Source organism: Ceratotherium simum, chromosome 5 (genome assembly GCF_057802395.1).
Source record: "Ceratotherium simum simum isolate JZ-2026a chromosome 5, ASM5780239v1, whole genome shotgun sequence".
NCBI lineage: Eukaryota > Metazoa > Chordata > Mammalia > Perissodactyla > Rhinocerotidae > Ceratotherium > Ceratotherium simum.
Genome location: NC_141904.1, coordinates 46,704,354 through 46,731,094, shown reverse-complemented (window position 1 = coordinate 46,731,094; position 26,741 = coordinate 46,704,354). Strand labels below are relative to the sequence as shown.

Genomic DNA, 26,741 nt, shown 5'->3' with positions numbered 1-26,741 from the left:
GTGAGATCTGCTGAGCAGCCTTAAGCAAATTGCTTCACCTTCTGTAAACTGCTTTCTAAGAAGAGTGGGTTCTGTTAACTGCAGGATCTATTTTGCTGAGAAAGGTGAGTGAGTTTGGGGCCAGAGAAGAGAGGCCAGTCTTTCCTCGTGAACCGCCCCCTTGCTTCTCAGGAATGGATCATATGAGCAGGACTAGACAGGTAGGCCAATAGTGTGATTGCAGGCTGAGGCAAAGATAGTAAAAAAAAAAAAAAACAAACCTGGAACATCTTGTACCCAAAAGTAAAGGGGTCCTCAAAGAATAATGGGGGCATATCAAAAGGACATAAGCGGGGGAAAGGGATAGATCTTCCTTACAGTAGAACGCTAATTACCAATGGCCAACTCTGGAACAATGTGAACAAAAAAATAATGATAGGAGTGGATTGCAACCCATAGAATAAAATTCTTATCAATATAAATAAATTATTAAATAAGTAAGGGAGAAGGGATAGGTCTTTACAATAGAATTCTAATCAATAAATGTAGGAGAAATGATGGAAATAGAAAATCACCATTTGGCAAATTCCACAGTAATAAGTTGCAATGGGCTGAATGGCAACCTCCAAGGAGATAGGTCCTAATCTCTGGAACCTGTGAATGTTACCTCATATGGTAAAGTTTTTGCAGGTGTGATTAAATTAACGCTCTCAAGACAAAGAGATAATTATGGATTATCTAGGTAGCTCTAAAAACCATCACACATTTCCTTAGAGAGAGAGAGGGAGATTCAACACAGAGAAGGCAATGTAAAGACAGAGGCAGAGATGGAAGTGATGCAGCTACAAGAAAAGGAATGCTGGCAGCCACCAGAAGTTGGAAGAAGCAAGGAGCAGGTTCTTCCCTAAAGTCTTCTGATGGAGTGTGGCCCTGCCAACACCTTGACTTCAGCCTAATGAAGCTGATTTCAAACTTCTGGCTTCCAGAATGGTGAGAGAATACCTTTCTGTCCTTTTAAGCCACCAAGCTTGTGATAATTTTTTACAGCAGCCATAGGAAACTAATACATAGGTGGTGTTTTCAAGATTCATCAAAAGATGTCAAAATTAGTGGCCAAAAATATGCTGAAAAACAGAATATTTGCATAGTCTCAAAGTATCTCTCCACAAGATACTTACTAATTACAAAAGGAAAACTAGTAACTTTACAGTGGAGAAACCAGGCAGATACCACCTCATCTAAATGATCAAAGGTAACATTACCAGTAATAACTCATGCAGACATCATGATCTCCTGATATGATGCACTGAGACGGGCTCATCACTTCCAAAAGGCCAAGAAGATCCCGCTAAGGCCTTCCTGATGCCCTTTTCAAGGATAGGGCTCAAGGGCAACCAGTGCCCAGTACTGAAGAGACCAAAATCCTAGGAGATAGCAATGGCACAAGAATGTCAGTTCAGACCCCCGGGCTTCTCTGGGGGCCAAAAGTGTCCGTGCAAAGATGCCAACTTACCCTTTCTTCTGAAGAAGTCCTTTATTCTGAGATTATAGCTTTCTTAATCCTTTGGTGTTAAAATATACTTTCTTCTATGAAATAATGGTTATAACAAATGGTAGTTTAATGTGCTTGTGAAAATAAAAGGTTGATAAATCTATATCAGCCTCCAAAAAAATTTTGAAATGTATTGTCTGGGGAAGCCAAACATCAAGGCCCTCACTGTCTGATAGTGTATTCCACAATGATGGCAGTGTTTTATAGCTTTGTGGTCCCTAGCCATATGTGGCCATTGAGCACTTGAAATGTGGATAGAGCAACTGAGGAACTTAATTTTTCCTTCTACTAAGTTGTAATTCATTTAAATTTAAATAGCCACATATGAGTAGTGGCTACTGTATTGGACAGTGCAGTTTGAGGTACTATTGGGGTAAAGGGGGATTTAAAAAAGAAAACCATTAGGAGTCCTGCAGCTCATGAGGGAGTCTCCCACCCAATGTAAAGGTCAAAGGTGTTCTTACATTTGACACAGAACAGTGCAACACACAATCATCTCTGGCTGCATGGCTCAAGATAACCAGGGCCAAACTGTCAAACTGGGAAGCAAGACATATGTCTTCCAAATTTTCAAACTTCCATTTCTTCGGCCTTTTTCCCAGTCCTGGGCCCTGTCTTTTCCAGAGTTTTTTGCTTTCTGGAGCCTCCTGCTATGGAAACAGTCTTTTGACTAACATCTACTCTCACCAACCTACTGCTTCTCCCGAGTCATGCATGAAGTCTTTCAGGCAGGAGAAAGGCTAGACAGAAGGCATCTGTCCAGGCCTGAGGTTAGAAATCCTCCCCATTGGCCCCACAATCATTCTAGGCTAATGGCAGCCCCAGGTTTAACAAGATTTAGGCATAAATGATCCCAGAGCTGGGATAGAAGGGACCCTTTAAGATCATCACTGGGCCGGCCCCGTGGCTTAGTGGTTAAGTGCACACGCTCTGCTACTGGCGGCCTGGGGTTCGGATCCCGGGTGCTCACCGACGCACTGCTTGTCTGGCCATGCTGAGGCCATGTCCCACATACAGCAACTAGAAGGATGTGCAACTATGACAGACACCTATCTACTGGGGCTTTGGGGAGAAAAAGGGAAAAAAAGGAGCAGGATTGGCAATAGATGTTAGCTCAGGGCTGGTCTTCCTCAGAAAAAGAGGAGGATTGGCATGGATGTTAGCTCAGGGCTGATCTTCCTCACAAAAAAAAAAAAAAAAGAATAGCTAAAATCCAGAACACTGATAACACCAAATGCTAACAAGGGTGTGGAGCTACAGGAACTCTCATTTATTGCTGGTGAGAATGCAAAACGGCACAGCTGCTTTGGAAGATAGTTTGGTGCTTTCTTACAAAACTAAACATACTCTTACCATGTGATCCAATTGCCCTCCTTGGTATTTACCCAAGAGTTGAAAACTTATGTCCACACAAAAACCTGAACATAGTTGTTTACAGCAGCTATATCTATAATTGACAAAACTTGGAAGCAATCAAGATGTCCTTCAGTAGGTGAATGGATAAATAAGCTGTGGTACATCCAGACGATGGAATACCATTCAGCACTAAAAAGAAATGTACTATCAAGCCATGAAAAGACACAGAGAAACTTAAATGCATATTACGAAGTGAAAGAAGCCAAATCAAAAAGGCTACATACTATACAATTCCAACTATATGACATTCTGGAAAAGGCAAAATTATGGAGACAGTAAAAAGATCAGTGGTTGCCAGGGGTTAGGAGGAAAGAGGGATGAATAGGCAGAGCACAGAGGATTTTTAGGGCAGTGAAATGACTCTGTATGATACTATAATGGTGGATACATGTCATCATACATTTGTCAAAACCCACAGAATGCACAACTCTGCTAGTTAACCCTAATGTAAACTATGGGCTTTGAGTGATAGTGGTGTGACTATGTAAGTTCATGGACTATAACAAATTTATCACTTGGTGCACGATGATGATAGTGGGGAGGTTGTGCATATGTGGGAGCAGGAGGTACATGGGAACTCTATGTACTTTCTGTTCAATCTTGCTGTGAACCTAAAACTACTAAAAAATAAAGTCAATTTTTAAAGAAGGAGGGAAACATATGTTTACTTATTTATAATCATCTATCTCTGGAAGGAAAACAAAAAACTTCCAATATTGGTGTCTAAGGTGGAGTGGGGGAACAACTGGGTGGCTGGAAAGAAGGTTTTTCACTGTTATGCTTTTTGTACTTTTAGAATTTTAAACCATAAGCTATTATCTAGTCAGAAAAATTAATGAAAATTTTAAAATAAGATAAAAAGTTCACATCCTCTGAAAATCCTAAGGCAATAATTTAAAATGATGAAAAAGCTTTCTATACAAAGATGTTTCAGTGCTGAATTAATAGCTAACAGGCAGGGCCAGCCCAGTGGCTTAGCGGTTAAGTGCACACGCTCCGCTACTGGCGGCCCGGGTTCAGATCCTGGGCGCGCACCGACGCACCGCTTCTCCGTCCATGCTGAGGCCATGTCCCACATACAGCAACTAGAAGGATGTGCAACTATGACGTACAACTATCTACTGGGGCTTTGGGGTAAAAAAAAAAGGAGGAGGATTGGCAATAGATGTTAGCTCAGAGCCGGTCTCCTCAGCCAAAAAAGAGGAGGATTAGCATGGATGTTAGCTCAGGGCTGATCTTCCTCACAAAAAAAAAAAAAAGAAAGCTAACAGGAGTACATACCACATGCCAGGCTTTGCACTAAGTGGACTAGCTGACTTATAAGAAAAAAATGGCCTTAACTTAAATATCAAACAGTAGGAAAACAAATCAGTAAACTATGAACAGGTCAATAAAATGTTAGGCAGCTATTAAAATGAAGTTTACAGAAAGTCTATAATAGAGTGGCTAAATCCTTATGTTAAATCAAAAAGCAAGATATAGTACTGTATATAGAACAATGATCACAGTTATTTTTTTTTAAAGGGAAGAAAGAAAAGCTAAACAGAAGAAAGGCTGGAATAAATATACTAAAGTAACTATATTTGAATGGTGAAAGCATGTCATTTCGATTTTTTCCACTCTTCTCATTTTATAAATGTATTTCAATAAGCACACATTACTTTAAGTTGAAAAAATAAACCTTTATTTTCTTTAATGGTTTTCACAATTTTGGCATCTCACAATTTAATGGGAAGGCTTAATGACGGAAAATTACCTGTATGTGAGTTTGGTACTACCAGGATTTCCATTGAGATTCAACTCTGACATTACCTGTTTGACTTTGAGCAAGTCTAAGTATCTTCTCTTTTTCCTTGACTCTGAATGTGGAATATAGATCCTACCTTCCTACAAAGGTACTGTTAGTGTTAGATGTGCTTGTTTACATTAAACAGCTTGTTAGCATTGCAGGAAGCACCATCAAAAGTATCCTTTGATTTCTTTGCTTCTTGAGAGCTTTAAGAAGCCATTGTTTGTTGTAAGTGAGGCACCCCCGACCCATACACATCCCCGACACTGTTCTCACCTTCCCTTGAAGGGCAGCTAGCTGCTGGTCAGTGGTACTACCTGCAGGCACCTGAGAACTCAAGTCTCCCACTCTCTCCTTCCGTTAAGAGTTTAAAACAAGTCAAGCCACATCCTCATAAACATGCTTACATTCTCCTCTATCTTCCACTCCTCTCTATTCTCATGTACCTTGTCCTCACCATCAGCCCCCAAATACACATAAAAGTCCTGCAATGTGAGTTTTGATTCAGTTAGTCTGCGAGGCTCCCCTTTTCATGGCAAAGAGAGGTGTAGAGCTTGAAGTGAAATTAGATGCAATGGGTGGTATCCAAATCTAACTCAAGCTCCTCAGAGTACCCAGAAGTACATTTCACAATGTCCACTCAAATCCCAATTTTTTTTCCTCTGATTAAATGTGAGTTTTTTCAAGGATAAACTGGTCTTAAATTGTGTTATCATTTAAATCTAGACATTATTGTTTAAATAGCCTTCTGTAGATTAAGCATGAAATCACAACCCAATTTCAAGAATGTTCTTAAGAAAAAATACATTATGAGAACCAAAAAAAAAAAAACTATTGCTGAACTCTGCCTGTTTTCAATAGCCAGATTTATAAACTTTTGGAACATCTATATCTCAAAAAAAATTCATGGCAGTTATTTATTACATACTCATTTTATTCTCTAGAGAACCCTAGTAAGTGTCCTCATTATTCTTTGGGGGGAGGGGAATTGAAGCTCAGAGAGGATAAGGTCACACACCTATTAAGTGACAGAAAAGGCATCAAACTCAAGACTATTTAGTTCTGAGTCTATTTTCTTAACTTTTAGGACACATTGCCTCTTGCTCAACATACAAAACATTCATGCCAGCTGAAGACTGAATCTTAAACTCCTAAGAATTTAGAAGGAAAAAAAATGGCTTTTCATACCCAGTGTTTCCACACTGGTTATGTCCCAAGTTTTATTCTCCAGCATGAAGCCTCTGATGTCGAACAAGCGCTGAACTGTGCCTAAAGGATTTCTCACATTCAATACATTCATAAGGTTTTTCTCCAGTATGAATTCTGTAATGTTCACTAAGGTGTGCTTGCTTGCGGAAAGTTTTTTCACACTCACTACACTTGTAAAGTTTCTCTCCAGTGTGAGTTCTCTCATGTTCAATGAGGGAAGAGTTCTGAGTGAAGGCTTTTCCACATTCCATACATGTGTAGGGTTTCTCTCCTGAATGGATTCTCTGATGCTGCATGAGGCATGCACTCTGATTAAAGGCTTTCCCACACTCTTTGCACTTATAAGGTTTATCTCCAGAATGACTTCTCTGATGACGAGTAAGGCATATGCTCTGACTGAAGGCTTTGCCACATTCAGAGCATTTATATGGTTTCTCTCCGGTATGAATTCGCAGGTGTTTAATAAGGGATGGACTCTGACAAAAGGCTTTGCCACATTCGTTGCATTTATAGGGTTTTTCTCCAGTATGAATTCTCAGATGCTGGACAAGGATTGCTTTTGTCTGAAAGGCTTTGTCACATTCGTTACATGTATAAGGTTTCTCTCCCGTATGAATCCTCAGATGTTGAGTAAGATTTGACTGTTTACGGAAACAAGTTCCACATTCACTACACACGTAGGGCTTCTCTCCCGTGTGAATCCTCTGATGCTGGGTAAGAGATGATCTCTGAGTGAAGAATTTTCCACATTCGCCACACTTTGAAGGTTTCTTCTGTGCGTTAAGTCTCTGATGTTTCATTTGCAATGAAATCTGGCTTGAACTCATGCTGCTTTTAACACAACAAAGGGGCGTCTGTCCAATAGGTTCGGGCTTAGAGGAAACTTTCTCTCAAATTCAATACTTACAAAGTACTTCCTCAAAGACGATTATGGTTAGAGTAACACTGTTCCCCTGGGAAAGGTGCGTGTGTATGTGTGCACGTGTTGTCCTCTCTATCATTCCTCTTCCTTGTTCAGCATGCAGGTTCAACTTCTCCAAATGCAAATCCCTGATGACCAGGTTCTCTGACCCTCCACATCTTCCTCAAGTCATTTAACACTTTGCCATCAGGCTTGGTCTTGCCTGAAAAAAAATTCACAAAGAAAAATGTTTTCTATGCAGAAAAGGGGACATGCATTGTGGAATCCTGATTTTTACCCTCTTCTCAACAATAGAGAAAGGAGATCACAAATACCTGGGGAATAGATAAGAATAGGTAATAGTGAGAAAGAGATTAAGTAGTGACAGGTCTTGGGAAATCTGTAAAATTCCTTATTGTGATTGATTCTGAAACACTCAAATACTAAAAACTAATCCAGGAAATTCAGGATCACCCACAGTGATCAACAGTAGGAGAATGTGAAAGGGTAAGTATACTTATCTTGGGTAAATTAAGTGTTGGGGAAAATTACTACCTACCTATAGTCTCTACTTCTCAAAAAACAGGTGAAAAGTAATTATATTTCCTTAGGCTGCCTATAAGCAATATCTTGGCAGACTAGTGATAATTAAAGAGTTTTTCTTTCCAGTTTTCAAACGTGATCCAGGCTATAACTTTTACTAGGTCCATCTCACCAATCCTTCCTTATTCACTCACCTCGACAGGTGTGTCTTTGGACTACTCCTTCTCTCTAAAACATTCAGCATCTACAGCTCTTCCCCCAGGTACAACTGGGGAATCTCTATATTTGAAAACTCGAGTCCTGCTTACTGAAAGAAAATAAGATACCACTGTTGTGTTTACAGAAAAGTAAGACAGAGGTGGTCCTTGGAAAAGAAGGTCCCACTGGACAGTGACTTCACTACAGCATCATGGTCCAGGACCTGGCCCTCACCTCTGAAGCCAAAGAAATGCTTCAGATATATACTAATCAGATATATACTAATCGGATATAGAATCGGATATATACTAATCAGATTCACAAGGAGAATGATGTAGAAAACAGAAAGTCACTTTACTAATTCACAATGAAAAACTTTTATGCTCAGTGTCCAGCTGGTTAACACATTCTCTCCACTACAGAAAAACAGTATGGGAATGAAGACACTGTCATCAGCACATTCTTTGGGAAGCAAAGAATTGGAGAAAGAGTGGAATACTTAGATGATCTTAATGGCACCAAACTGTGAAACCCTGACATCCTGAATAAAGGCACATGGAATCAGAGAATGAAGACATTCAGCTACCACACATCAGAGCAACCTCTTCCCTGGATGGCGCTGGAGACACTGACATTCTTATTTGCTGAGGCTCCTTTTTATTTTAGTTTTCTAATTATACAAGTTACACATCAATATATCCTCACTTTAAAATATTTAGATAATATGGATAAAACAGTAATTTTTATACCCATCATCCACCCCCAACCCAAACAAACCCATTCCCTTCCCAGAGATTATCATTATTAAGTTTGGAGTATAATCTTCTTTTTTCTACATATTTTTCTGTACACATATAGCATTTGATTCTCTTTCCATAAATAAAATCATTCTATAGGTGCTGCTATGCAATTTGCTTTTTTTTTCCTTCACTAATGAACACGTCTTCAAGATCATTTCATGTTGGTACATACAGATCAACTGGGGTTGAGAGTCAACAGGTACACACTGGTATATCTGCACGAACTGTTTATAGTCAGAGACTGATCTGATTGGGCAGTCCTGTACCACACTGGTTGTTAAATACATTGACTATTTTGCCTGAATCTCTCCATCTTTATCTGCTGTATAAACTTCCAGTATGAATGCCATATACAAAAATAAACTCCAAGCGGTTTAAACAGTGAAACATAAAACCAAAATGCTAACCACACTTTTATTTTATTTGTATTATCCCAAAATAAAAAGTTTTTTTAATCATAGAAAGAAAGCATGCTCATTCTATAAAACAGTTAGTGCAAAAATGAAATTACTTGAAATCCTACCACCCAGAGAAACCAGTATTCTGATGAACATTCTTCAACATGTACACATATACAAACCCATGTATACATATATTATGTGTACCTATTAGACTAGACTGAATTCCTCAGGACATAAATAGTCATGATCTATTCACAGAGTTCCCATAACCTAAAAATACAGTTTACCCAGTACTGTTCTTACTGAGTTTAACAGACACCCAGGCTCCAAGATGCCTTCTGATGGCCAATAACAATGGCAGTTGTGATTACTTAGGCTCTTGTTCCAAACAGGGCCAGGAGCCCCTTGCATATTCTCTGAGGAAGCAATCACCTTGGCAATGGGTCTTCCAATAATTTACTATTAGTTTTCCCAGATCCAACCACTACACCATTAAGGCATCATACTTAGCAGTTCAGTGTGAGGTTTCACCAGATGACTGCAGAGCAGGTAGCTAGTCTTGCTACAGTTTCAGTGCCTGTGATAAGAAATTAGTACACTCTCTGATCTGTCCTATAACCAGTTACTCCACAGCCTTCTTCCACAATAGGCTGCTCTCACTCTGATTTGAGTAAGATGCTCCCACTTCTGAGTGGTTCTGTGTTTTCAGTCTGCAGGGTCTAGGTACAGTGGTCACTGGTGGGTCCCACTACAGGTCTACCACCACTGCTGAATGAGCACCCCCAGAGCAACCCATCCTGGGCTCCCTAGTTAGATTTCACTTACCCAGAGACAAGCTGTTAGGAACATAAGTGACACTGCTTTGTCTTCTGGGGACTCTTCTCTTGAGGAAGGGCAGGAATCTGGGGCATGAAGGAAGGAGAGAGAGCACTCATAAATTGTCAGCCTACTTCCTTCATACTCTTGATTTGGGGGAACCCAGGAATAGCCTATGCCTAACGACTACTTTAAGTCTGAAGGAAAGAATATCGTTGTTCTCCTTAGAAGAGTATCACCAATGACAAAAAAGTCAGTGAGTGGGTAGACTTCAGAGAGACGTGACAATGCACAAAAAAAGAGGACAGGTGTTCCTAAGAACTAAGCATCCTGGGGTAAAATTTCCTCCACAGGAGATAAGGTTCAAGCCCACCCCCCAACTCCAAACCTAATGAAGAAGACACTGACTTCAAAAGTCAAAGACTGTGGGCTACAGTAGAGGGCAGTGAGATGACCACTGGACTGAGTCAAGAGGTCTGGATTCTAGTCTCTGCTCTGCCACTAATTTGTTCAATGACCTGAAGCAAGACACTCAATTTCAACTGTGATTTTTTTTTTTATCTGTGAAATGAAAGTGAAAAAATAGTTATCTAAAATGCTTCCTCTAGTACTAAGGTTCTGTGATTAATTCTAAAAACAGATGGGAAAAGAACAAAAACCTCAAATCAAGCCCTTCCAGTGTGTCTTTTATTGATGCTGGTTATGCAATTCATTTATTTGAAAAGTACTAACTGAGCAGCTACTATGTGTCAAGCAGTGAGATCACCTCTTGTTGAGACTGGGCTGAGGCAACAGCAGGGAAAACTCCCCAGTAGTTATTCTTCCACAATCAGAGGTTAAGACTGCCTCTGTGTGAGCAGAATCTCCAACAAAGGACAGGCGGAGTCTGTCTGAAGATGTTAGGGCCACCTCCTAAGAGGAAAGGTTTTAAGAAGCCCTCTGAATAGAAAGGAAAGAACACTGTATTAAATGGCAGGGACCGGGTTTCCAGTTTAATCCATCCCACTCCACTAGCACGTCTTATGTGACAATGAACAAACTATTTTCAAACTTCTAGTCAAATTTTAATTCAGGTCAAATGTGAACCACCATATCTGTTCCTTGCGGAAAATTTCTCTTCACCTTTCCAAAGCACTTCTTCCTCAACACTCGGAAAGTATTTCACACGTCTCTACTGTACCACTTACCACTCTTGAGTTTTAATACTCTTATTACATTCTGTCTTCCTCCACTAAACTTGAAGACAAGCATAGCATGGGTTCTGGGGCTAGCACTCTCTGGGTTTGAATCCTTGTTCCATTTATTAGCTAAATGATCTTGGGTAAGTTATTTAACCTTCTTGTGCTTCAGTTTTTTCAAAGGTTAAATGGAAATAACTACTTCATAGGGTTATGATGATGCATAAATGAGTTAATATACGGGACGCATTTAGAAGAATACCGGCTGGTAACAAATAGTACCTGCTATTAAATTATTATTGTCTATACGTCTTCATACAGTACCTACTCTGTTGCTATTAAAGAATGAAAAATCAAAGGACGGAGATAACTATCACACATACCCGCACAACCCTGTGAAGCGGCAAAGCGTGGAATAATATTCGCTCTGGAAATCAGAAAACGGAAGTACTCAACAGTTCACTTGCTGGCTCAGGTACACACAAATGGAACCCAGGTCTCCCGACTCCCAGACCAGGGCTCTCAACAGACTTCTCCGTTCCCTCTTCAGGGCGAGCTGGCCAAAGGTCCCTGCCCCCTAGAAGGATGAGGCGCTTTGCTCGGCCAGCCCGGGACCGAGAGAAGCGCCGGGGCGCAACCGCCGCAGCCGGGCAGGGAAGACACTGCTCCCCAGGGCACCCCCGACTACGCCGCTTCGACGAACCTCGCGACACTTGGGCGTCAGGCCGCCGAACAAGTCCCGACGCTCCCTGCTGGCGTGACGTCACCAATCCGCGCCACAGTAAATAACCACTGCTTTCTACTCTCTAGGAAGGCGGGAGCGGCTTCATCTCGGTGGTTCCTCTCCGGCACAGAGTCGGGGGCTTTGGTGCCCCGACCAGGAGCCCCGGCTCCAAAAACAGCCTGCAAACTGATTTCGTCATGCCCCTTCTCGGAATAAGGAAGAGGAAAGGAAGTGAGAGTGGGGGGCCGACCACAAGGAGTTCTTACTATGAGTTAATTCATCCTCCAACCCGATCACATTTATCTTCCTAAAGACTCTTTTCCATGTCGCTGTCCTTTGGAGGTCTTCTCAAGGCTTTCACAAAGCTGGCTTCAATCTTCCTTACAGTCTCACCTGCCAGAAAATTGGCCTCCTCACAGAAACCCCAAACACCCTACTTCTTCGAGATCTTTGTTCAACAGTAGGCCAAAAGAACAAGAGCTCTGCTTCGGGTTTAAGTCCCAGATCCTCAGTGTGTGAACTTGGGCTAATTACTTGACCTCTCTATGACTGTTTCCTCACTTATAAAACGGAGATAATAATGGTACCAAATTTTATAGGGTTTTTTTGTGAGGATTAAATGAGATTAATTCGTGTAAATTATCAAGCACTTCTGATACTTAAAAAATGTTTGTCCTATAATGTTCCTCAAATCCCAGCCCCGGTCCCCATTGTTCTGCACTGGCTTCCGTGACCTTTCCAACACTCAAGGTAGTGCCCCTGCCCCGGTTTTGCAAAACTTCAGGTCATGCTGGTCCTCATTCAGGAAATACTTGCACATTAGGGCTCATCCTCACAGGGGTATTCCAGGGATAAAGGCAACGGCAGCAGGGCACCTGATCCATTTCCAGGCAGTCCTACTTATCTGCAAGCTCAGAAAAATAGGGCTGTCTGCTTATCATCATATCCCTAGTGTGCAGTAGCAGGCACTCAGTAAACACTTCAATAAATAAATGAGATGCAGCAGAGAAGTCATCTGCACAAATTTCCAGATGGGCTGTTTTCCCAAAATAGAGTCCCTTTAGGAGGCTGAAATCAGGAGTGGAGATGCCACAGACTGAGACCATTGCTAACCATCTTCAGCTAAAAGTGGACCCTTTGTAGAACTGTCACCTGACATGCCAGGGAACAATCATGGTGAGCTTGCCTTACTTTTTACTAGGTGTCACATTCTCAGCACTTCTTTGGAATCAGGTAGCAGGTTCTCCTCCCTAGCCCTAACGTCCCATAGGCCAAAGAGCCTAGGCCTAATCATTTTTCCCTCTAACTTTTAAGGCTTCAAAGAATCTCTAAGTCAGCAGGCTCTGCTGTGTGGAAACTAACCCTGAAGGGGGTACCCCAGGCAGAGCAGGTTACTAGAAACAGGAAACTGGTGCTTAAACGCAATTTGGGCTGAGCTTCTTTCACTGACAGGTGGAAAATGGATGGGAAGGATGGACACCAAAAACATTCCACAAAACTACAATGACCTTAGCCCTGCTGTGGCCAGTAGCTAAAGGGGAGTAAAACTGAAACCACCTGGGGTCAAGGCTAGATTTCTCCATTATGTAGGAAGAAAGGCGAAGTCAAAATGCAACATCAACTTATTTTTCACCCTCACTTACACACAGTAAGGTCTGATTCTGAGGGCCAAAAAGCTTCTTGATCTTAAGTAAGTTCCTCCCGTCCTCAGGAGTAGAGCAAAGTAGGAGCCATAAATGGTCAATATACTTGTGTCTTATAATAGACAAAAGTAATGAGGCATCATGGAGCAGAGGTACAACCAATAAAGAGAAATCTGAAAGAAAAGAGAGAGAGGACACTGGAGTTTCAATTTCACCTGACACTTACTAGTGTGCGACTTTGGGCAAATCCAACCACCTTTCTGTTTTCCCTTTCGTTGTTTTGAGGATTTGATGTGGCCTCATCCCGTGTCCTTGTGAAGGCACAAATTTAATTTCAGCACACTGAGAATAAGCAACACATTCCAGTCCTTTCTCATTCCAGAGCCCAAGGAAAAGCCATGAGCTCAGGAAGTGCTTCCACATTGGGATTTCTAAGCGCAACTCCTCTCCTGCCAGGCCAGCATCTCTGCTCAGCTCCTGCCTATCTTATTTCATGGATATTCCAGTTGACATAGCTATGCTTCTACAGCTGCATGCATCTCTCTTCCTGTTGAGCCTGACATCAACATATCTGAAAGCACTTTGTTAAACTGTGATAGGACATTTAAATGCCTAATTTCTAAGACAATATTTTTTTTTATTTGCTACAAAATGTTACCTTTTCTTATGGGATCGTTGGCTTAATACAACCATACACTATGTGTCTTGGGGAAAGGTTCAGAATTCTTGCTCCTGGCAAACACTTCATGGATACACTCATGTACTCACTATACCTCCCTTCTGCTGGTAACTGTGGACCTAAGTCACAACCTGTAGGTTGGCATGGAGAACTGTCCGACTCAATATTTTAGTTGAGCTCAACAAATATTTACTGAGCACATTCTAAGTGCCAAAGACTGTGGACACAGATGAATAAATATCACATGGCGCCTGCCCTGATGGAGCTGACAGTTCAGTGGGAAGAGAAAGATTTGTAAACAAGCCATTACAATGTAATACAGAAAATGCAGAAATAATTAAAAATATGTGAGGTCAGAGATAGCTTTATACATACCTGAGCACATTCATAAGTGACAAATGGGAGCTTTCTAGGCAAGCAGAAGCAAGAAAGGGAATTGAGGCAATAGGAACAGTATGTGCAGAGGTGCCAAAGTAGACTCCAGTGATGATGCAGAATCACAGGAATCTGCACTATGGAACAGAACATGCAAGGCAGGAAATGGCAACTGAGAATGGTGACGTAGCCATGGGCCAGATGAGGGGCCTCTGACACCTCTTTAAGGGGCTAAGACTTCATTCTGAGAAAACAACAGAGCTGCCACAGTTATGTCTTGCAAAGACTATTCAGAAGAAATGTGAAAGATGGCCTAGTAGGGCAAGAAACTTGAAGACTGGTTACAAAAATAAAAAAAAGTCTAGGAAATAAACCGCAGAGCTGGACTACAGCAATAACAGTGAAGATGGCTTCCAGACGTAGGAGATAGTGTCAACAGGATATAGTGGTTGATTGGATATGAAGACTGAGGAAGAGGAAAGATTGAGGAAGAGGGCAATTCGCAGGTTTGGGGCCAAGCTGGAGTGACTAGGCAGATGGGGGGCCAGCAACTGAGAGAAAATCAGGAACAAATATTTGTAAGTGTCAGACCATGGGATAAGGGCCGTGGAAAGACGATGAGTTCTTTTCCTTCCTGTTTCCCCAGGAAGTGAAAATGGTACCAGGCTCTCTTAGCCTGACAATTACAAACTCAGAGTTGTGTCCATTCCATTTTAGAAAAACTTTCTAACAAGAACTTAGACATCTTTCACCCTTAAAGTTTTCTCATTTCTTCCTCAAGAAAACTCTCCCTATCCTCTCTAATCTCCACTCAAGACTCCAAAGACAGTAGTGTATATTACAGGGATACCTCGTTTTAGTGCGCTTCGCTTTATTGTGCTTCCAGATTTGTGAGGTTTTTTTTTGTATTGTTTTTCAGGTTTTTGCTGAGGAATACTCGCCCTGAGCTAACATCTGTTGCCAATCTTCCTCTTTTTGTATGTGAGCCACCACCACAGCATGGCCACTGACAGATTAGTGGTGTAGGTCCACACCTGGGAACCGAACCCAGGCTGCTGAAGCAGAGCGTGCCAAACTTAACCACTAGGCTACTGGGGTTGGCCCAGATTTGTGTTTTTCACAAGATCCTCCACCAGCAAGAAGATTATGACTTGCTGATGGCTCAGATGATGGTTAGCATTTTTTAGCAATAAAGTATTTTTAAATTAAGGTACGTACATTATTTTTTAGACATAATGCTATTGCACATTTAACAGACTACAGTATAGTGTAAATATAACTTTTATACACACTGGTAAACCAAAAAATTCGTGTGACTCACTTTATTGCAATATTCGCTTTATTGCGGTGGTCTGGAACCAATCCCGCAGTATCTCCAACATATGCGTGTATTCCAAATACCTACCCACATATCAGGAAGTTCCTATGGTTTCTGGTGAGCAAACGTTCATTAAATTATATTAATTCAACAAATAAATATTTATTTATTGAACATTTACTGTGTGCTAGCAGTGAACTCTATAGTATTTTTCAGTTGGAAAGTATAAATACACTGACATTTGCTTTTAGTAGACTATATATATATTTTTTCATGAGCATAAAATATAAAGTTTTCTAGGGTTATTTTTGCCCATAAGGTATTAATTTACTCAATTATGAAATGCCCATGCCAAGTTTTGAGAACATAATCTTCATAGCTGGAGAGGGCAAAGTGTATGTGATATTTCTGCCACATTCCCATTAATAGTAATTAGTGGCCAAAAACAATGCTGACAAGACAATTGCTCTGGAAAAAAAATCAATGCTGAGTTCCAAATAACCAACCATTCCAGAATCAACTTACTTTCGTCGTTTTAATAGTCATCTTTCAAAAACTGTGTAAGCTTCAGAGTATAAAAACTATTTCAAATATCAAAGGCTATCCTCACTTAATCTTCTACAGCTGAATCTCTGGGTAGCAGTTAAGAACATGAAAAGGAGTGGAGGAACAAAGGGAAAAACATGCCCTTTCTCTCAAAAGAATAAAATACCATCAAAGTCAGTGGCAAACCATGCTGTCTTGATTTTCAGGGATTTGAAAAAGAGGTAATTCTCTCCAGAACTTTTTCCAAATTCATCCCATGAGAGATGTTTCCCTAGATACTCCTATCCTGCAGGGAAGGGTAAATATCCAGGAATAAGACAGTCCCAATAAAAACAGAAACACATGAGATCTAACGAATCTATGGTTATAGCCAGTAACAGCATAACTACATGAAACCTAGCCTTCCCCAATACAGTGATCAACACTCTCTCAAGGACTGGTCCAGCAGCCCCCAACTCCAGCCAACCTAAATGGCTGTCTTTCTTCATCACTAATGCTTTCTCTTCCCTAAAGGCCAACAAACTAAGTCTCACTTTGTTTGGACACTGTTAACCTTGTGGGTCCCTCTCCCCTGGTCCCTGCAAACCAGTGGCCCAGCCAAACTTAAAAGAGATAGGTGTACCCCTTAGTCCAGGGCAGGGATATGTGGCTTGCTCAGTCACATACAGGCCTCCTGCTCTGAGGCCTCTTACCACCAGCAGCCTAGCACAGACCATTTCCCACCTGGGTAAGCCAATATGCCTCTAGGACAGTGGTTGGGCCTTCCTCTCCATGGCCGTCTAAGCAAATCTGACTCCATTCCCACAAACTGGCATCATTCGAGAAGTCTCTCTTGACCTCCTACTACCTTCTTAGCCTCAAGTCACCCTCCAGCTTGAAAGGGTCAGGAAAGACTTCCCTCACATGATAAAAGCCTTCTTCACCAAGGTATCTGTAGAAATCAGCCAAGTTCTTGCCACATATCCCCTCATTGGTTGAATGAATGTATTCTTTTGTTTTTCACTCGTTTGTGCTTCATAGGACCACTTCGACAGATGGGCAGCCTCCCCCACAGTAGCATGGTCAGAGCTGCCTCAGACACCTGGAGGCTACTTAGCACTACCTCAGAACTGCTGCCACTTTTACAATGACAGTGTTTGGAAAGCACCTCAGCCTACTGGCCAGTGAACATACATGACAAGTTGAGAAAGTGGGGCAGGGGTGTAGTGAGGAAAACACAAGCGCTAACTTAACAAATGGCACCTCAAGGTATGAGTCGCATGGGGAGAGAAGAGTGGCAAGCAGCAAGGATTTATGTGAAAAGCAGGAACTTCTTTCCTACTCTATATTCCCATATGCCCACCTGGAGTAGGCTCTGCATTCTCCAAGCTCCCACCTCCGTTTCTGGAAATACTCTTCAGAGTGCAGTGGCCAAGGCTTCTTCATCCTTCCCTCCAGGAACTCTACCTGCTCCTCTCCCGCCAGCCAGATTCCTAGTCACTCTTTCTAGAGAAACTGTCATAACCTAAATGCCAGGTTTATTCACCACTGTGAAGTTTCTGATGTCTGAAAAGGACTGAACTATGTCTGAAGAATTTTCCACATTCAATGCATTCATAAGGCTTCTCACCAGTGTGAATCCTGTAATGTTCACTAAGGTGTGCATACTTGCGGAAGGTTTTCTCACACTCACTACATTTATAGAGCTTCTCACCAGTGTGAGTTCTATGATGTTCAGTAAGAGATGAGCTGTGAGCAAAGGCTTTCCCACACTCTTTACATTTATAGGGCTTCTCTCCAGTATGAATTCTCATATGCTGAGTGAGGCAGGTATTCTGATTAAAGCCCTTGCCACATTCACTGCATTTATAGGGTTTTTCTCCAGTGTGACTTCTCTGATGCCGAATAAGGCAAATGCTCTGAATGAAGGCTTTACCACATTCATTGCATTTGTAGGGTCTCTCCCCTGTATGAATCCTCTGATGCTTAGTGAGGGGGGTGCTCTGAGTAAAAGCTTTGCCACATTCCTTACATTTATAGGGTTTTTCTCCAGTATGAATTCGCTGGTGTTTAATAAGGGAAGGACTCTGACAAAAAGCTTTGCCACATTCCTTACATTTATAGGGTTTTTCTCCAGTATGAATTCTCTGATGCTGAGAGAGGTTTGCCTTTGTTTGGAAAGTTTTCCCACATTCATCACATTTATGGGGTTTTTCCCCAGTGTGGATTCTCTGATGTTGTGTAAGATTTGAGTGTTTGCGAAAAGAAGAGCCACATTCATTGCATAAATAAGGTTTCTCACCAGTGTGAATTCTCTGATGATGAATGAGGTGAGTGTTCTGATTGAATGCCTTCCCACATCTATTACATTTATAAGGTTTCTCTCCAGTGTGAATCCTCTGATGTTCAGTGAGATGTGAATGATTGCGGAAAGAACTCCCACATTCATTACATTTATAAGGTTTCTCTCCAGTGTGGATTCTGTGATGCTGAGTAAGAAATGATCGACATCGAAATGTTTTCCCACATTGCTCACATCCATATGGTTTCACTCCACTGTGAATTCTCTGATGTTGAACAAGGAATGAACTACGACTAAAGGCTTTCCCACATTCCTTACATGCATAGGGTCTCTCTCCAGTATGAGTTCTCTGATGCTGGGTAAGGGATGAGCTCTGAGTAAAAGTTTTTCCACATTCGTTACACTGCCAAGACTTTTTCTGTGTGGAGGGGGTTGGACACTTACTTTGGTCTGAAATCTCATTGGTGCGTAAGCTACTTGTCTCCCACTGATGTAGGCTTTCTTCTGTAGAAACCCTGAGATGTGTAACAAGGCTTGAGGTCAAAAGCAAGCTTTTCTCAAAATGATATTCTTGGCCAGTCATTTCAGGAGGTACTTCCTTGTGGATGAAAGTTATTCCTCCAAAACCTCTTTCCTGGAAAAGGAGTGGCCCAGGAACCTCTCTGGGAGGGTTTCCCTTCATGCTATCACATGCATATTTTTCTTCAAATGTAGAATCCTGGTATTCATCCTCTTGGAGTCTCTTTGCTACCATCCCTGGTGAAGCAATTACAGAGACATCCTGCTCTGAAGCAGGCTTGTTCACCCAACCTGAAAGAAACCATCAGAATGAGTATTTCTTGTGCACGGCAGAGTGGAGGCCCCTGATGTTCTGGGACCGAACTTTGACAGGTCTCAGTAACGGCCACTGAGTAAGGACCAATAAAAGCAAGTGGGGCAAGTAATTCAAAGTTGCAAGGAGTGGAAGAGATCTGCACCAGGGTAAGGTGATCACCATTAATGAGAAACCCCATGGAAAGGGCAGCTGCAGACACCCAGGGCGTGAGAGAACCAGAGACAATGGAGACAAAGGGAAAACAATAAAAAAACAGGCTAACGATTAGGGCAAGACAGGAAACATGGATGGTTTATATTCAAAGAACGGATAGTGGGAGAATGTAAAAGGGCAAATGCTGGAAATGAGAGAGATAAAATGAGTATGGGTGAAAAGTTGGCCCCAAGACATGCTCACCCATGTCCACCCCCAACACCCCTAAAAGAGAAGGTAATTTTATCTCCTGAGCTTTATTCAGTTTCTCTTGTAAAATTCCCAAAGCGCTGCTGTTTCTCCCACTGGTTGTCCCTTGCTCACTCACCTGGACAAATCTCTCTTCCAATCTCTCTCTCTTCACCTGCTTGCATATTCAACATCCACAAATCTTCTCTTTGCTTTGATTGTAAAACACTTCAAGGTTGGAAAACTGGGAGCCCTGCTCACAGGGGAGAAAAAGGTGGGGGAGGGGATATCACTATCCCAGTAAACAGAAAAATGAGAAAGAGCTGTTGCCTAGGGCTACTAACTAACAACTCACAGAAAACCTGTCAGGATAGCAATGTGACTACATCAGCAAGAATCAAGGTTGGCTTCCAGCCTTCTAGGTTCACAACATTTGTCAGCTGTCCAAAAAGTGACAGCCACTCAGACTGACATACTAGCAAACACTCAAGTGCTTAATGAGTAAATCAGAATGTTATTTATAATGACAAAGATAACTAGGAAATAGACAAGAATATTTATGTCAATTAGTATCTGTCCATCAAACAATCATCTATAGGAACAGCCAACGACTATAGTCAAAAGTTGCATGGGGAAATGGCCTCACAACAAGTCTGATCCACCCACCTCCACTATATGCCAAGGAGCTGCAGAGCAGTCACGAAACTCTATTTGATACAGCCTAGAGATACACTGACTGCTCTTTTTTCTAGATGTCATATCAATTGAACAGTTTTTCTTCAGGCACAACTCAATATAACATTGTAGTCTGCAGTTTAAAAAAAAACACTTTGTGAAATAATTTTTGACTTACAAAAGATTTGCAAAAATAGTACAGAGTTTCTGGTGTTTGGAATTCAAAATCACAACTGTTCATCCAAAAATGTCTCTCCATATTACCCTGAAGTGAGAAGGAGAAATGGCAGCATTATTTCAAGGAAAAAAAGAAGACAGAGAGATGGTTTTACCATAATCAAGAGCTCAGAAGGCATGAAAGAATAGGAGAGTCTGCTGAAGTACATAATAAGGCTGGTCCTGAGGGCTTCTCATCAAGGTCTGTGCCTCTGTGTTGAGTTTTAAAGGTTTAAGAGGATCCTATCTGGGATTTCCTAATCCTCTTCCATAGGAGGGGCATAGAGGGGACCCACCACATAATCCTACAGAGACTCATGAAGTACAGTTTGGGTTTGGGTATAATCAGAGGTAGACAGTAGAGAAAAAGTCAGATATGCTCCCACCTGCCCAGAGCTTGCATCACAGCTAGACAAAGAATGAAACCAGTAGTTGCGAATACACAAATTACAAAAGTGGAAATATGGGGTGCTATGGAATGTAGAGCAGGGGGATCTAATCTCATCTGTGAAAGAAAGCTTCTCTGAAGAAGAGATATATGGGAACTAGATAAGGAGGGAAAAGAATATATCACAGAGATGAAACAGACTATACAAAAGAAATCAAGCCCAGTACTTTGGAAAAATGAAAGAGATTCAGTAAAACAAAGTATTAAGCACCAGAAATAAAGTAAACTTGAGGCAAGCAAAGGCCAGATCAAATACAACCCTGCAAACCATTTTAGGGAGTGTGAAGTGAGCAGAAAGCCATAAAAGGGGTTTGAAAAGGTTTGAAAAAAAAATGTGACATGATTAGATCTGCTGTTTAAAAAAAACAACACATCCTTTTGCCCATTGCATAGAGAAAAAGTCTGTATAAGGGGTAGAAGGTAGGGAGGCAAAGTATAGGGTGGAAGACCCTTTGGGAGGTTGTTTCAGCAGTCCAGTAAGGAGACTGGACCACCTAAGAGACCAAATCCACAGGATTGGATGAATATTGCGGTAGGTGTGAGGGAGAGGGAGAAGTCAAGGATAATTTGCCAGTTTTCAGCTTAAGTGATGACAGTGACCTTTAGTGAGTGTGGGAACACTGGTTTGGGGAGGAAGAAGACACATTTAGTTTTGAAATATCCACATAGAAAGTAGGCATAGGGGGCCAGCCCCATGGCGTAGCGGTTAAGTGCATGCACTCTGCTGCTGGTGGCCTGGGTTCGGATCCTAGGCACGCACCAACACACCGCTTGTCAGGCCATGCTGTGGCGGCGTCGCACATAAAGTGGAGGAAGATAGGCACAGATGTTAGCCCAGGGCCAGTGTTCCTCAGCAAAAAAGAGAAGGATTGGCACGGGTGTTAGCTCAGGGCTGATCTTCCTCACAAAAAAAAAAAAGAAAGTAGGCATAAGTATCTGGAATGGAGGAGAGAGGTAGGGGCTGAAAACTTATACTTAGAGTTTTTGTCATAAAGAGAGTAACTGAAATCCTGGGAATAACAGATAAAATCATCACAGGAGTGTGGCTAGGAAAACCTCAACAGTGAGTTTACACATTTCAAAGTAAGTTTAACTCTGGGTTTTGATTTTAGAGATTCCTAATCCCCTAAGAGAGAGAAATAAATAAAAGAATTTAATATATAATAAAATTTGCATTTTTAATCATAAAAATTTGATTATTCATAAATTATGTTGGAATTGTTGTTTAAATACCTGGAAAGAACACTTGGTAAGATTCCTACCTCACACCATATACCAACATAAACCTAAACTGATTAAAGGTTTAAATATAAAAAAATGAAACCACATAATAAAATATTGACAAATGATTGATTTTAAGGTTAGGAAAGACTTTCCTAAGCATTTTACAAAAAAGCACAAACTACAAAGGACAGAACTGGATAAATTTGGCCACAGAAAAGCAATAGTTTCTACATCCAAAATACAAATAAAATTCGAAGACAAACAATCTAGGAAAAGTATTTTTGGTTTACACATCAAGGAGCAGACAGACCCATTAATGAATAAGGAAAAAAGATGAACTGATAGAAAAACGGGAAGCACAACAAATACACCAAGAATAACGAAAGGCCAATAAACATATCAAAACAAAGTTCCATCTTGGTGGTAATCAAAGAAGTGGAAACTAAAAGAATGAAAAATAAATTTTTATATCAAATTAGAAATTTTCTTTTTAATGTTGAAACTCAAGACTGGCAAAGATGCAGGGAAAGAAAGCTTCTCACATGCCACCGGTGGGAATGTAAACTGGTACCATCTTTCTAGAGGTAATTTTGCAATATATATCAGGTCTTAAAGGTGTAGGTTGAGTTGCAATTGGAATACCAGGATGACCATCTTGTGGGTACAGGAACTCAGAAGAGAATACTCATTATGTATATACAACACTTGCGATGTATCTCAGAAGATCCTCAAAACCATTAGTAGGTCATAAAAATGCCTACATTCTTTGACCTACTAATTCTACTATTAAAACTTTTTCATAGAGAAGTAACTTCCCAAAGAGGAAAAAAGCTGAATTCTATTGTTACCTGTAAAAAAAAATCCCCTGCAATGTTGTTGGAAAACACAATTTTTCTATTGATGGACACTGAGGCTTAGCAAATTAAGGTACTTCCACTTGGTGGAAATTATATAGACATTGAGATAATTAAAAATAAAAATTTGTGGGGCTGGCCTGTTGCCTAAGGGTTAAGTTTGGCACGCTCCGCTTCGGTGGCCCCAGGGTTCAGTTCCCAGGCATGGACCCACAACACTCACCAAGCCAGCGACCCACATGCAAAATAGAGGAAGACTGGCCATAGATGTTAGCTCAGGGCCAATCTTTCTCAAGCAAAAAGAGTAAGAATGGCGACAGATGCTAGCTTAGGGCGAATCTTCCTCAGCAAATAAATAAATAAATATAAAAATAAAAAATAAAAATATGTGACCACCTGAAAATAGTTCTACTATATGTAAATGGAAAAAAGTGCAGGATAAAATTTCAACTACAGCATAACATCATATATGTATGTTAAAATATGCATATGAATAAGATCAAGAAGGAAAATTAATCATCAATCACTACAGTGATATGGTGAATCATGAATGATTTTCCCCTCTAGTTCTCAAATTTCCTCTATTACCTATATTTTGCTTTATTTTTTAAAAACTAACTTAAATCTCTAAAAGTATATATCAAATTGTTAACCATGATCATCTCTGAGAAATAAGATTACAGTAAACTTTTGCCTTAAGGCCTATCTTTTTGTAATGTTGGAAGTTTTCCTGTAGGAATAAATAACTTCTGTAATCAGAGAAAAAAGTCAAAAAAATATAATCAGAGATTTATGTACAAAGATCACATTGTTACTATAGTTGCTAAAACACAGGTAAATATTGTTGACATATCAATATGATAGATTATGAAACTACTAAAAATCATGTTTTCAAAGAATATTCATGAGAAAATACAGTATGTTAAAAGAGGAGGACACAAAACACTAAAACAAAAAATATGCACACATATATCAGCACTAAGTAGGCATTCAATAAACAGAAATTTTTATGAATACACAGATATATACAAAACACAAAGACACAGACAGGACAGAGGAAAGCCCACCAAAATGTTAACACACTGATCTCTGGGTCATTTAATGGGTTACTTTACTTCGTCCTTTATACTCTTCTATACATTTTACTTTCCCTACAATAAACATATATTACTTTTATAGTCACAGAAAGTTATTTCAAAAATGACAGATCTCACTTACAGGTTTCAACACCCCAAAAGACAGAAACAAAAACAAAAAATGCCAGATCCAATGGATATGGCATTGGCCTTCCGTTCAGAATAAGACTAAAGAGGATTGGACTGGGAGTCTGGAAACTGCTCTGTCATAGCTCATGTCAGTGGGCCTACATGACAGGCTATTTATCAGAAAAAGGTCACAAATTAGATAATATCCACGAGTCCTTCCAGCTCTAACATTCTATGAATCCTTGACAAAATGAGTTAATTCATGTAAAGCATTTATAAAGACATCTGCCACATGGTAGGCACTCAACAGGGGTTAGGCATTATCATTATATTTGATAGGAAAATCTACGGAGAAGAAAATACATCTTGGTGACAACCGCTCTCCTCCAACCGTGGATCATCTGCGCTGTCACCAGTTTGTTCATGTCAAGCTGCAAACTTTTCCTGCAAAGGGCTAGAAAGTAAATATTTTACGCTTTGTGGGCTAAACGGACTATATGGTCTCTCTCTCTGTCACAAATATTCAACTTTGCCTTTATAGTTTGAAAACAGAACTAGACCACATATAAATGAATGAGCTTGGTTGTGTTTCAGGTGGTCGACTAAATTTGGCTCCTGGGCCACAGTCTGTTGAGCCTCTCATCTACAAGTTTCCCAGAAAGGAATGTACAGGCGCTTTCACAAAAGCCTAGTGTGGAATAATCTGACTGTCAGTGATTTAAAGATGCTAAAAAGATTGGTCTAAATCTAGATTTGGGGGGAAATGGGTACTACAGTGAAGGATAAAAGGAAAGAAGCTTTTAATAGCTTCATCCTGTTAAAGGCAATAGAGAGCTGGCTCCCCCTCATACCTTGTAAGCTTTCTCCCTGCTACCACCTCATTACCCCTCAATAATTAGCTGAAGGATTCTGGGCAAGCCAGGGGAGGTTTTTCAAGAATTTGAAATCACAATTCCTTCAATAAGATCACACTTAATTGTACTCCTCTCTGAAGCCCTTCTTGGATTTGTCGGTCGGCCAAAAGTAACATACTCACCCAGGCTGCAGCGGCACACTAGATCTATCTCTTCCACAGCTTTGGGTCACTTAGCAGCAATGTGTCCTTGGACAAATCATTTATTCCCTCCGTACCTGAATTTCCTCGTTAAAAACGACAAATACGTTGTTGTGAAGGTTAAATAAATTAGCACCACTGCTTCGAACAGTGCATGGTACATGTTAAGCACTAAATAAATGTAGTTTAAAATATGATCACAAGAACCTGCTCATTTATACATCATCCAGCACTAGGAAGCATTTTCCCATTTGGCAGGTTCCAACGTCACTCATTCTGTAGCCTCGTCCCTGAATTCTGTGTAGTAGCTGGCAAGTAACGGATAGTAACATTTTGTTATAAAGTATTAACGTTTGCATACGCGCTACCACACACACGCTGTCAAATGAGCCTTGTAAAGAAAGAAAGGCAGGGACTACTAGACAGTCCATCTTTAGAGATCAACAAACAGCCTCCGTATCCTCGGGAATTATAACCCTGGTCTGGAGACTCCCCACCCAGGGCGCTTTACACTATGTGCCGTCTCCTATTACGACGGTCCCTAAAAAAGTTTCCAGGCTGCAAGACCGATTGAGAGAAGTAGCTGGTAACCAGAGCGAGAACTCTGAGACCCGGGATTTCATTTCCGAACACCGGTCCTAGCTCTTGACCATTTATCCATCACTCAATCATCATTCACTCCACCGTCTTCTCAGGCGTGTGCTCCGTGCCCGGCCTTGCGCCGGGCCCTGGTGAGTGCAGTGCTGCGGCCGCCGGCAGCTCCGGGCCGCACGCGCAGGCAGCAGTCGGGTGGAGAGCGAGGCCCGGGCAGGCTTCCTCTGTAAGCTTCCGACCCGCTGCCCGCCGAGGCGCGCCTGGAGCGCCTCCTTTCCCCTCCCCGGGACCCCGCCCGCTCACCGTGAGCTCCGGGGCTGCCCGCGGGGCGGCGACTGCGATCCCAGAAGTGCACGGACGCCCAAGGCACGGCTTATCCGCCGAGGCCGGAAGAGCAGTGGCGCGGCCGGTAGTGCGTCACCAGCGGCCCCGCGCCCCTGTCTCGCGCATCCCTCCTCTCTTCTCTAGGAAGCGGGAGGAGCATGTCGACGGAGGCCTCAAAGGCGGCGTGCCGGCCTGGTTTCCCTCTAAACCCAACTGCGTTCCTGATGTCCCGTTAAAGACTACGTTGGCCCGGAACACAGTGACTCTCTCATCCCTCAGGAAAACAGTAGATGAATGCGTTAGGTTTGGAAAGAGTGCTGGGTAGAAGTCAGAATGGGCCATCTTGGCAAGGCCTGGTATATTCCATCTGCTAAAAATAGCCCCTGATTAAAAACCTTGAATGATCCACTATTTACTTAGAATAATGGACAAATTCTCAATCTAGGCCCCCATACACTGACCTCAACCAACAATATGTCTTATTCTGCTATCATACACATTCTCCTCTAGCATAACTGAATTCCCATTGGCCCCCTGAAGTCTCTGACCCTGGATCTATTTTGCAGGATTTGCCCCTTTGGGA

At 41.4% G+C, this 26,741-nt stretch overlaps 1 protein-coding gene across 1 annotated transcript; it reads right to left on the bottom strand.

Annotated features, from left to right (window-relative positions):
• Positions 1-4,608: 4,608 nt before the first annotated feature.
• On the bottom strand, positions 4,609-26,123 carry ZNF502 (zinc finger protein 502). The gene is made up of 5 exons (XM_087431669.1): positions 25,223-26,123; positions 20,418-20,504; positions 19,704-19,817; positions 17,593-19,158; positions 4,609-6,834 (listed from the first exon to the last, which is right to left on the bottom strand). The coding sequence occupies exons 3-5, from the start codon at positions 19,756-19,758 to the stop codon at positions 5,957-5,959; spliced, it is 2,499 nt and encodes an 832-aa protein (XP_087287795.1). The 5' UTR covers positions 19,759-19,817; positions 20,418-20,504; positions 25,223-26,123; the 3' UTR covers positions 4,609-5,956.
• Between the last annotated feature and the right edge of the window lie 618 nt (positions 26,124-26,741).